Below are 13,662 nucleotides of genomic sequence, written 5' to 3' on the forward strand. Positions count from 1 at the left end.
GCATACCAACCTCCGAACGGTTGGAAACTAGCCAAAAGCAACTCAAATACGTCAAATAATGCCAAAGGAAGCAAACTCAATCGATAAAGGTCGAATCATTAATAAAAAGCCCAAAATCGACCAAAAAGTCATGTCCGGGCCCGCGCCTTGGAACCCAACAAAACTTATAAATCCATCAACCTATTCAATTACGTGTCCAACCATACTAGTTTCACTCAAATCCGACTACGAATCTATATTCAAAACTCAAGAATTCACTCTATGAAACATTAGGCAAAAACCCCCCAATTTCTCTTTTGGAACCCTCATCAAATGTCGAAAATGAAGATAGATTCATGATATAAAATCGAAAATGAGTAGAGAACACCTACCCCAATCCACATGGTGAACCTTGCTTCAAAAATTGCCTCAATTCGAGCTCCAAAGCTCCAAAAATGCAAAACTGGCCGAAACCCCTGAAATAGATTACTTTATTTGAATGCAAAACATGTCAAAAATGCAAAACATTCCAAAGGAAGCAAACCCAATCGCGATCGCGAAGAAGAAAATTCTACTGCCCAGAAAATACCTTATGTGATCGGGAAAAAAACCCGCCAACGCATAGAACAAACCACACTGCCTCCCAACAATCAACTATGCGATCACAAATGTACCCAGCATAGCCCTACGCGAACGCGACATTCACTATGCAAACGTGTACGATCTTCAACACCAAGCTACGCGATTGTGTTTGACCAATCGCGACTACAAATATGAAACAACCCAACTCCATATTTCCCCCTATGTGATCGCATCAACTAATCCGCGATCGCGAAGAACAACCCATGCACTAGAAACCAGAACACACCAGCAAGGCCAAAATGAAGGAAAATGATCTGAAATATAGCCGCAACTCACGCGAGCCACTCGGTACCTTGTCCGAATATACCAAGTCCCATAACATAAAACGGACCTACTCGAGGCCTCAAATCTCACATAACAACATCAAAACGACAAATCGCATCCAAATTCGAACTTGGATGAACTTTCAACTTCCAAAACTCGCGCCGAAACATATCAAATCAACTCAAAATGGACTTAAATTTTGCACATAAGTCCCAAATAACATAACTAAGCTATTTCATTTCCTGGAACCACAATTCGAATCTAATGTCCAAAAAGTCCACCCCCGGTCAAACTTATGAACTTTCCAACCTTCAAATATTCAACTTCTGCCAATTAGTGGCGAATCCTTCTAGGAATATCCAAATGCAAAGCCGATCATATGCCCTATTCTGAAATCACCATACGGACTTAATGGAACCATTAAAACTCTGTTCCGGGATCAAATTCACAAAAATCAAACTTGGTCAACTCTTTAGACTTAAAGCTTCAATAATGAAATTTAGTCTTCCAAATCGATTTCGCATAACCAGAAAAAAAAAACTGACGATTCTCACAAGTCATAGCACGTCATACAGAGCTTCTCATGCCCATAAACTAGCGAACGAAGTGCGAAAGCTCAAAATGACTGGTCGGGTCGTTACATCCTCCTCCACTTAAGCATATGTTCGTCCTCGAACGTGCCGAGAGTCGTTCCAAGGCCATCAAATTGCCGTGTAACCTTACCATGCACATACCCGGGGGGGATCCCATGCCACCCTATTTTGTATAGGCCCGACAACACAACATAACTAAAGATCATTAATTCAACCTTAGTCCATAAACCACAGAATCAAAATTTCCAACATCCCAAATTTCCTACAAGACTCGAACCACACGTCTACACATTTTACATGTCTGAACAAGCTATATCAAGCCATAACCATAACCGAAGATGTAATCACACGACCTACCTCACGACTCGCATACTTGTAGCAAAATTTTCGATTATAGTAGTTGCTCAAAATAACCCATTACCGGTAATAAACCTCGTATAAAACAAAGCCTCATCCTAAAACCTTCATACACTGCCGATGATGAAAGAAACACGCGGGAACTCATAACCACTCATTAGATTAAGAAGTCATGGAGATCTCTCTCGTCCGATTAGAACCAAAGCCAAACCCTAGGCCAACTTTCTATATTATTCTTCTGTAGTCAAATCCGATAGTACCCATTCTAGGTCCAATAACCCCATTTCATCAAACACAACCACTCTAGTGACTTGCCACATCAATACAACCTAAACCCATAACCCGTGCAATTCGTGCGCCAATAAGCAACAACCCAAATGTTCTCAATCATGGAAAATGACTCAAACGAGAAAACCACCCCGCAAGTTCAACAAGGATCACCACAATCGCAATGCTACGAACCCATCATACGAAGTAGAACCTAGACACACGAATCTAACACAAAGGATCATATCTCAACATAACTCCGCTTCAATGCGTGACCCATCTAAACACTGGCCCATATCAAATACCTCAAACCACCATGATTGAAATAAAAAAACACGCACAATTAATCATTAAGTGTCCGAGATGAATAACCATAACCACGGAGAAACAAGTAACACAATAACACAGTCCGAGAAAGAACATAACCAACACACCCTAATACCCATCTCAATCAAATTCCTTTATAAAGCCTAATTAGAATCGCACCGTATGTGCATATATCCAACGAATCACAACCACTCATGGCATATAAGGGTAACTCATAGAACATATCAGAACGCGAATACGCTCAACTTTAACCGAATGACAAATCCCTCAATAATAAAAATATGTAGTTAACCAATCCGACCCAGTGTAGAATACATATCCTCAATGGGCCTACCAATGGCGCCCATATCAATCATGGTCATCCACAAATAGATACATAACCCTCTGGAAGTTAGCAATGACTGGACCATAACACATACTATCACCTGGCTAGCTTTGGCCATATCTCCATGGTCCACAACCACGAAACAATCTGTTTCCGAGAACTCCTGGTCTCCAAATCCATATGACACACGCATCACCATATCCGATCTCAACTCCAATGCCCTAATATCTAACATATCTCTCATACACAATCATCCCACGAGGAATACTTTGATAATTCTAACGTGCTACATAGAGAACCGGAATATCAGCGGTCGATCAACCAGGTGAGTACCGCAATACCAATGAAGCATTGAACACACAGTATGCCTTCTAAATGCGTACCCTTCTAAGGAATCACCAAGCAGTTAATAACATTCATATATATATATATATATATATATATATATATATATATATACATATATATATATATATAATTGTCCATGTTGTCCAAAATTCATGACCTTCCCTCCAAATATGAATCGAGACCTTGCACATGCAAAACTCAATCCTACACAACACACCATATCTATCATGCCTTCATATGAACCGTACGAGAATCTCATAATCAACTCTAAATCACAAGCATAATACATACCGATCAGCCAAAAGCCTTCCATTTGATCTCCTCCAAGAGAAAAATCACGTTATGAAACATGTTCTTCGCTAGGAAGTATTCATCTCAAACCGTGGTAAAAATCATCGAGAACTCTCCGAAACCCATTTGCACATAACCAAGCCATCAGAACCGAATTCCTCTAACTCAGCCAAGCCAGGCAAGTTTCCAAAACCCAAGACCATTGCCACGAAACATCTTCAGAGAATCACCACATCATAAGTACCCGAAGGAACTAATCAAATCCATTGTCGTGCTGATCCAACCTACTACCAAGATATCCCATTTCTCCGAGTTCTTTCTGATTTGCCCTCAAGCTGACACTACTCCTTGTTAGAATACCAAGATTTACCCAAAAGCTCACCACAAGTCCTAGAATAACACCATACCGCCCTAAGGCCCATAAGTCATTGTATTCCCTCTTAAGCGCCCAAATTCAAATAAATCCTCAATTGCCACATATAAATCATGAATCTGTTAGAACCTTCTCGAGAGTCATCCATTCTTCTCAAATCTCAATTGTGTTGCCCAAACATGCCAAATGACCTATGCCCTATTAGCACAAAAACACCCAAAGAAGTCATCCCCACCTTTAAGCAACCGAGATGTTTCCTACTCCACACGCACTACATCCTTCACGAATAACAACTCAATCATCCCATGATTCTCATATACCCATAAAGTGTAAAATATCACGTATCTAGAAATTTCTTTACTCGAGTTATCCTCGATCTCAACCTCAGCAAGTCATAACCAATCCACAAGTATGCCTGAGACCGAATCCAATACAACATGCAACCATGGAATCAAATCGTCAATAAAAGACTCCCCTACTTAGATCAATGCCATAGATAGAACATTTGATAGCTCACCATACCCATACTCTATTACTGCCATAATACTGGGGAGATTAAACTAAATACTTCAAAAGCTCACATGACACAAACCACATAGTACCTCAAGCCATCTACTAAGCTCGCATACATCCACGTGATGATCACGTCAACTATTACAATCGATCCGAACTGAAATCGCACAAGTACAGCCCGCTGGTAGAAAGGAAAGCATCCGTACAACATCATTAAAAAAAAGTCACACATTTGTAGATTACCCCGCAGGTGGTAACCCACCTGCTTATCCTCAAACCGATATCTCTCTATACCCATTCACAGCCACAACTATTACGTAATAGCCTAACCTCCCTGAGTCTGAATTAATCAACAAGATGTCACACCTCCTTTTTTACCTACCCCACGGAAGGGCATAAAGGAGTTTTTCCAATTATAGGACAATTGAAACGGGATTCATTTATGTTAAGAAATTCATAGTCGCCACTTGGGAGATTTGTGGTATCCCAAGTCACCGGTTTGAATCCCAAATTGAGGAAAAGATTGACTCTGTTTAACAGTCTGCGAACCAGAAATTTGAGTAAGGAATTCTGTTAACCCGGGAGAAGGTGTTAGGCATTTTCGAGTTCTGTGGTTCTAGCACGGTCGCTCAACTGTTATATTCAGCTTAATTATATGATTTTAAAACAATTTTTAAACCTATGTGCATTTTTAACTTTAATCGCTTTTAGAGAAAATTGCAACGTCATTAAAACACGTCTCAAACCACGTCACATAAATGCACCCGTGGTCTTTGACATATTTTAACATCGTTGAGATTTGGATTTGGGTCACATAAATGCAAACCCAAGTTTAGGAAGGTAATATTATTAAATGACGCGCCAAAGGCAACTACGCATTAGCAACTCTGCGAGGTCCATGAAAATTCGCTAAATGGCACACCTCGAATTCTAAGGATAAAAAAAATTAATTAAGATGAGGGCCATGCAATTGTGATGTAGGAGTCAGGTCTCCTTTACTTGCTTTCACTAATTATAATCTTGGTTTTCAACCTTAATCTCAAATTCTAAACTATACTCATTGCTGAAGCCCAAACTACTATATCCAAACCAAATTAATCGAGCTGATGGATAAAGGATGGCATGAATTTTGATGGTTGCAGGCAACAAAATATGTAGGAGGCAGTGAATATTTGGAGACATAACAGACTTGTTGATGTGGAAATCTTTGATTTAAATCGCTTCCCCAGTTCAAAGAAGCAGTGAAGAATACCTCTATACATTTGAAAACCTCAAACAAGTAGCAGAAGGAACAATTTCAAACTATAAACCTATCAACGAAATCAACGCATTCGCAAAGGCCATGAGGGTATTCAAGCATTCAGGAGATGCGAGCATTGAGGGAAAGGCAACTACCAGTAATAAAAATAAGAAAAAAAAAACATACTTCTATATCCTATGTGATCCATTTCAACTACTTTATTCTTTATGCACTTTTAATTCACCTAAAATTTCAAATAAGAACAGATGACCCTTAACAAAACTACAAAAAAAAAATAGAGTAAATTTGATTTAAACTATATCTCAAATATCAAATCAGACTTAAACAACATGCCCCCAACACATCTATACACAAAAGACAGTAATACATTACTACTTGATTCAAAATTCAGCAGACCTAACACAAAGCATGCAACAGTAAAGCTTAGCAATATCACCAGAACACTTCTAGCAGACTTCTCATTTGAGAACTAAGGAAAATCAGTAAAGACAACTCCAAATGGATTCAACTATTCAATTTCAGACTTGACTCACAAACACTAGAACATTGATAACAGGATTCCAAAGGATCTAGACTAAAATTGAGAGGAAATGAATTTAAGAGTGTCCAGACTTCCACCTAGCCTATGCAATTTGAAAAGAGACCAAACGCGCCCTTGATTTACTGGAAGTCCATTTCAAAACCCAAAGAACTTCATGGAGGGAAACCGGTGAACCAACTCAAACACCAAGCTAATGCAACCAAATAAACGAATACACAACCATGAACTAGACGATTCATATTTCGACGAAACACATGAACACCATATTCGGAATGGACTAACAAAATTGATGTCTCAGTACTTCAAACTCGCATTCACAACTTCAAGAAGTTATACATATTGATTATAATCAAGCGACAAGTTTCGATTGCAGCTTCAGAACTTAAATCACACGAGTTTCACTCTCGACGCAACTTTTGAAAAGAAATGAAGATGCTTTCTAGTCTAGATTCCAATAATATGATACTACAAGTAAACTAAAAGAATGCAAAAAGAAGGCAATCAAGCAGCAACTCGTGTTCTTCCAGACAATCTCATAGGAGCAGATGTTTGCAGAAAAGAAAAACAAACGATATGCAATTCGTGTTCCCAGAAAACACACGATCGATTTCCATACTCACACTATGACGCTCAAAATCAAGCAAACCTATGATCTAACCTTTCAGTTCCAACAGGCGAGAGTAGTTTCACACTGACAGACTAACCAAACTACAACAGCTATTTGAAATCAACGAGATCTGGACTCAAAGAAAAACTCGACATCACAGTAACAGATAAACCATATAAGCATAGAAAACGACCACTCAAAATCAACTTCTACTAACTGAAAATACTTAAATACATCACACCATCAAGAAGAGATTCATCAGCGAGAATAATGCACCAAAAATCATTTCGACTACGAATCAGGATTAAATGATGAACCCAAACTCGACTCCTTCATGAAGTTCGACCAAAGAACGGAACAAACCATTTGGGACAGCCTCTACAATTCAAGAACACTTAAATAAAACAAAAATGCAAAAGGGAAAGAGATTGAACCTGAACTTCAAACTTCTTTTATAATAAAATATAGAAGAAGCAGCAAATACACCTTCGGATTCCAAAAAACTAGCGAGGTTCAGCAGCAAATCAGCAAGACGACTGTAGAAAACCAAGCTTGAACTTCGATTTTTATCTCCTTGGAGCTCAAATCCAGATTCAGAAAACAGAAAAAATTGTATATATGTTTCTCATAAACTTTGAAAGAACTCTTCAAAGAAGAAAAATCCAAATCAGAGAACAAAAAAACAGAAGTTAAAGAAACCTTTCAACTTTTCTCTCCAAATTTTGTTACCAGAGTTTTTTTCTCTCTCAAAATTGGATAAGGCTCATTTTGAAGACGACTCCTTGATGAATGTGGGGCTCGGATTGAGTAAAATCAATCCAACGCCTCACACTCATCCAGCATATCGTCCGCAGAACCTTCCAATCGTGAGATATAACTCAAATTCGAGCGAGTGAGAGGAGAGGGGAATCTTGGCGTCAGAAACCGTTAGCAACGGCAAGATGAGAGAAGGAGGGATGCGTGGGTTAAGGATTTGGGATTCACTCGCCTGAGTTTGGACTGAATTGGGGCTTGGTTCGAGTGAGAACGACGATTGAACAGTGTTCGTTTGGGATCTAGGGCTCTGGGAGTCTCCGTATGATTGTATTCACGTGTATATTTGAGAATGGGTCGGGTCATGTTTGGTTTGGGGCGTGGGTCTGGGCGTATTTGGGCTGGGGTGAAGGAATTCACATTGGGCTTGGGCAAGATAGCCCATCTTTCTAACTTTTCAATTCCCTTTTCTTTTTTTCTTTTTCCTTTTTTCACAAATAATTCATTTCTTCTTTTTTTCAAAATTAAAATAAAATCTAAATTAAATCCTAGAACCTAGTTAACCTGAAAAACACTAATTAAACCTAAATAAAAATTGTCACAATTAGTAAACCACCCAATTAAAGGAACATTACTCAAAATCGAATCTAGAATTAAAAATGCAAATTAAACTATTTCTTTGTGATTTTTCCTTTTTATAAAATAACTTAATTACTAATTAATTCTTAAAATGCAAAATTAACTCCTAAACACACATGCAACACATTTTTTGTACTTTCCACTAATTAAAATAAACATACACAAACAAATGCAAACAATTAACAGAAAATGCCACGAAAATCCACAAAATTGCAAATAATGAAAAGAAATTATTTTGTTTTGAAATTATGGGAGTAATTCACATAGGGCAAAAATCACGTACTCACAGTTGCCCCTCTTTGCTCGGAAACACGAAGAGTTTTCGTGCAAAGATAAAGTGAGCGGATACGAGCGATTTTTGCCCGTTTGAATACTTCGTGGGAAGCATTTTTTGAAAGATTTGACCGCACCCTGCTTTCGAGGTTGCCTACATATCCTTGGCTAAAAAGGAATCAGGTCAGTGTAGTTCAGGAATGTTTGGTAGTTGGGACTACCATGAAGCTGTGATTTCACTGTTGCTGCTGCTGCTGCTACTGCTTACTGAACCCCTTATTACACCATGACAAAATAAAAAAAAAGCTAGACTAAACTATGATCTATGAATTGCAAAAACCTATCTATATCTTCAAACTTGATCCTGCAGCTCTTGTTGCCATGCTGACTTGTATTCTCCCGGTGAAGTCCCTTTGTTGCCGACTTGAATTGTAATCTGAGATCTTTTCCCTTTTCTCCAGGTGGACGCCTGATTGCTACTTTGAGATGTTTTCCTTTTCTCCAGGTGGACGCCTGACTGCTGAACTTGAACTATATTTTGAGATGCTCTCCTTTTCTCCAGGTGGACGCCTGACCGCTGAACTTGAATTGTGTTCCCTTGCTCTCCAGGCGGGCTCCTGACTGCTAAACTTGAATGTATTCCCATGCTTTCCAGGCGGGCTCCTGACTGCTAAACCTAAATTGTATTCCCTTGCTCTCCAGGCGGGCTCCTGACTGCTAAACTTGAATGTATTCCCATGCTTTCCAGGCGGGCTCCTGATTACTAAACTCGAAATGTATTCCCATGTTCTCCAAGCGGGCTCCTGACTGCTAGACTTGAATGTATTCCCATGCTTACCAGGCGGGCTCCTGACTGCTGACTTGAATGTATTCCCTGGTTTCCAGGTAGGCTCCTGACTGCTGACTTGAAATGTATTCCCTTGTTCTCCAGGCGGGCTCCTGACTGCTTAACTTGAATGTATTCCCTGCTCTCCAGGCGGGCTCCTGACTGCTGACTTGAATTATATTCCCATGCTTTCCGGGCGGGCTCCTGACTGCTGAATTCGAAATGTATTCCCGTGCTCTCCAGGCGGGCTCCTGACTGCTTAACTTGAAATGTATTCCCATGCTCTCCAGGCGGGCTCCTGACTGCTTAACTTGAATGTATTCCCTGCTCTCCAGGCGGGCTCCTGACTGCTGACTTGAAATGTATTCCGTTATTCTCCAGGCGGGCTCCTGACTGCTGACTTGAAATGTATTCCCTGTTCTCCAAGCGGGCTCCTGACATGCTGACTTGAAATGCATTCCCTGTTCTCCAGGTGGGCTCCTGATTTCAACAAAATAAACAAAAATAAAGAAAATTTCTGCCCCAGTTTGGTAGCTGGGCATATATATGAGTATAAACCAAATCATGTTACCAAATACCAATAAGAACTTGAAAGCTGAAACTTGAACTGTACTCCCTTGCGCTCCAAGTGGGCGCCTGATTGCTGAACTTGAATTGTTTTCCCTTGCTCTCCAGGTGGGCGCCTGATTACTGAAACTGGAATTGTAGTCCCTTGTTCTCCAGGTGGGCTCCTCATTGCTGAACTTGAAATGTATTCCCTGTTCTCCAGGTGGGCTCCTGACTGCTGACTTGAATTGTATTCCCTGTTCTCCAGGTGGGCTCCTGACTGCTGACTTGAAATGTATTCCCTGTTCTCCAGGTGGGCTTCTAATTGCTGATTTTGAACTTTTTCTCCCTGTTCTCCAAGCGGGTACCTGATTCCAGCAAAAAGAGACAAAACAAAGGAAATTTTCTGCCCCAGTTTTGTAGCTGGGCACATCTATGAGTGTTAACTGAATCATTCTACCAATTATTATTAAGAATTTGAAAGCTAAGTCCTATTATCCAAGGAGGTCCTGACAACTCTTAATTAAACGACAATTATAGATCTAAGCTGTATCTTCTAAAGGTATTACTTCCGCTAAATCCTGTTATCTAAGAGGGTCTTAAACTACATCTTATTATCCAGGAAGGTCCTGAAAACCAAAATCAAGTCTTATCTTAAAGTGACAATTTTGCGGTTGCACTATACTACCCTGCAACAGAATTTACACTACCTTTTGTTATCTAATGGAAATCTTAAAACTAGGTCCCATTATTCAGGGAGGGTCTTGAAAACTCCTAATTGAATCCTATCTCAAACATGCAATCTTTGAAGCCAACTTATATTCCTTATGCTAAACTATCCTATTCCTAATTGTTGTGAAATTTAAATAAGCCACATTTTCTAGGAGGGTCCATAAAGTTTACGGTCAAACCTGTTTGGTGCTTGCTCTTCCCTATGGAGAGTTCCTCCGAAACAAACGAAATTTCCTGCCCATGTTTCAATCAAAGGAAAATCTTATCAGCTTAAAATGGTGGTTACTTGATGGCATTCTTGCTGAAGGTCTCTCCGCTGCCATGTTTTGTTTTGACATGCTTCCTCGAACTGGCCCTAAACCGCTTGACTTTCTGACTGACTTTCAAAACCCATGACCTTTGACGACCCGAGTATTCTATACCCATACTGTTGTTTTACACCTCTGACCCCTTTATCTGAACTTTTGCATCTCCCATGACATTACCAAATCACTCCACCGATGAAACTTTCGGTGATTCCTTGTATCCCACTTTACATCATGCTATCTTTGGTGTGCTCTGGCCACACTGTACTTTGCAATTTTGGAAGCTGGTAGTGAGCTTTGAAATCCTTTCTTATTTGCTTTGAACAAGACTGACATTGGAACATCTTAAAGAAACAAAACCCCAAAAGAAATGAAATGCAATGACCTTGAGAGTTAAGGATAAAGAAAATCCAAAACCGGACGACTTGCTAGAAAGAAAAAGGAAAAGAGACTTATCTGAGTGGAACAGCTGGTACTATTGATCATGACATGCATTTCGGACTAATCGGCCCAATCCGTCCAACCAATCAACTTTCAATTGCCATACTTTGTTGCCTCAGAATTCCATAACCTGATTTCTTCACCCAAACCCTAACCTTGTTCATCCTGCGGTGTCCTGAACGATTTTCACCCACAGACCTCTCTCATTTGTTCACTTCTCAACTCACTTTCGCCTTAAGGTGCCCCTGAGGGTTTTCACCAATAAGACTCTCTCATTTTTCATTTCTCTTAGCTATCGTCGCCTTACGGTGCCCGTGAGGGTTTTCACCAATAAGACTCTCTCATTTTCATTATTTTTCCTGCTTGGACCGGAGTGTTGCCCCTCATATGAATCATCTCTACTTGCTCGACTTGGCATTTCTCGAAGACTGATCAGAAGGTCTTTCTTTGGACCGTAATGTGGGCTTTTGGATAGGGTTAGAAAGAAAGGGTATTAAAGTCTCAAAACAATTCAAATGGGTTTAAAATTATAACTTTTGGAATCAGATTTCTTACAACAACCGCAACTTCTGTCCCAGTTTCTTGCTTGGGGACTTTTGGATCTTTATTTTGATGGGACCGAACTGTGAGGCTGCCTACGTATCCTTAAAAGGAATCAGGTCGAATGTAGTTCATGTCATAGAAATTACTTTGTTGTTGTGACTTTTCTTTTCTTTTTTTTCGTTTTTCCACTTTCTCTTCTTTTCTTTTCTTTCTTCCTTTTCTCTTTTTGTTGTTTTGTTGTTTCTTCTTTCTTTTTTCTTTTCTTTTTCTTATCTTTTTCTTTTCTTCTTCTTTTTCCTTTTCTCCTTCCTTTTTCCTTCTCTCTCTTTTCATTCTTTTTCTTTTCTCTTCCTTTTTACTTATCTTTCACGCTTGTGTTTCTGATCTTTACTACTGATTCCGAAAGAGGGGTATGAAAGAAAATAAGTAAGGCTCAAAGGGGGTAACAAAGGATAAAGTGTTTAGATAGCAGAACAAAATGCCTTCGTCATTCCAATCTCCAAAACATGCCAAGTACAACTAACACAGTTAAACAAACCAAGGAAAATATTCGTAACATCTTCTGATTGTACCAGACTTGATAACCATATCCTCGCATTCGCCTTCTACATCTGTTAAATACAAAACACCATTGGACAACACTCTCACTCTCCTTACCACGAACGGCCCCTGTAATTTGGGGCAAACTTTCCTTTGGCTTCAAATCGATGCGGCATGATGCGTTTCAACAGTATTTTTTTATGTTCTATCTGCCCCATTTTCACATGGTTCGGGCTTCAAATGATCTCAAAATATCCAAATCTGTTCTTATTTACCTCAAGTGCCCCTATCATCTTCCAAATTTCTTCATGATTGAACCAACCTTTAAGATCAGGCCTAGAATTATGCGTGCATGTCATGTCACTAGAACCAGCATGAAAAGAACTGTAAAAGGAGAAGAGAATTAAACAAGAATGACTAGAAATGGCGGAAAACAGAGAATTGCATTAAACAGACGGTGAAAGGGTTTGAACAGCAAAACAAGCAAAATAGCCTGGGGTACAACCCTAAAACAAACCTAGATAACACTAAAGGAGATACTACGACTAAAGGAACTAGACAAAATAAAAGGATAGAAGGGTTTGAGTCACAAGACAATATCTGGATTACAACCCTGAAATAACCCGAACTACAGAAATGACAACAAAATAAACCACCAAGACTCCACTCCAGCTAACCAAGAAATGGAGCGTCTTCCCAATTATCAAGCACGGCATCTTAGCCACTGAGTTTCGCATCAATATTGCCAAGACCATTACCAACTTCAACATTATCAACTTTAATCAACAAGTTCCCAAGAGGATTCGCATGCTCCCTGCCATTGTCATTGACCACAACTACCCCTTCTTGAATCATTCTTTCTATTTTCCTTTTCAAAGAGCGGCAATGTTCAATGCTATGCCCTGGAAATTAGAGTGGTACATGTATCGAACAGCAGGATCAAAGCCTTTCGCATATGGGTCAGGAGTATAGCCGAGGAGCGGCTCAATCAGGTCAGAATGCTTTAACTTTTCAAAAAAACTTGTGTAGGATTCTCCGATGGGCGTGAAATTATCTTTTTGCCTTTGTTTCCCTCCATGCCTCAGCTTTCTAGGATTGTTGGATGCTTGAAAATGTTGTGAAGGCACACGAGAATTTTGGGATGGGTGCTCGCCCTAGGGAGTGACCCAGTGGTTGGACAGATGGCCGGATGTTGTTCGGTGGATAATACTGGGGTAGCTTATGTAGAGTTTGGGGATGTTCACGGGGTCGGTATTGAGGCTGAAAGCATTTAGCAAGAACGACCACTAGACCCTGTCGCCGGTGGAGGGAGTGACCTAGTGGTTGGACATATGACCGGTCATTGTTCGGAGGATAACGCTGAGGTGGATTATGTG

General features: G+C 39.9%; 1 protein-coding gene across 1 annotated transcript in view; it reads left to right on the forward strand.

Moving 5' to 3' along the window:
• The window catches only part of LOC109205913, a 60,790-nt gene extending 50,693 nt beyond the window's left edge, over positions 1-10,097 (forward strand). Inside the window, exons 6-7 of the mRNA XM_019368678.1 lie at positions 9,855-9,902; positions 10,039-10,097. Of these exons, the coding sequence (XP_019224223.1) occupies positions 9,855-9,902; positions 10,039-10,097 (107 nt within the window). The remainder of the gene's footprint in view (positions 1-9,854; positions 9,903-10,038) is intronic.
• Positions 10,098-13,662: the final 3,565 nt, after the last annotated feature.

This window comes from Nicotiana attenuata, unplaced genomic scaffold, assembly GCF_001879085.1.
Source record: "Nicotiana attenuata strain UT unplaced genomic scaffold, NIATTr2, whole genome shotgun sequence".
Classification (NCBI taxonomy): Eukaryota; Viridiplantae; Streptophyta; class Magnoliopsida; order Solanales; family Solanaceae; genus Nicotiana; species Nicotiana attenuata.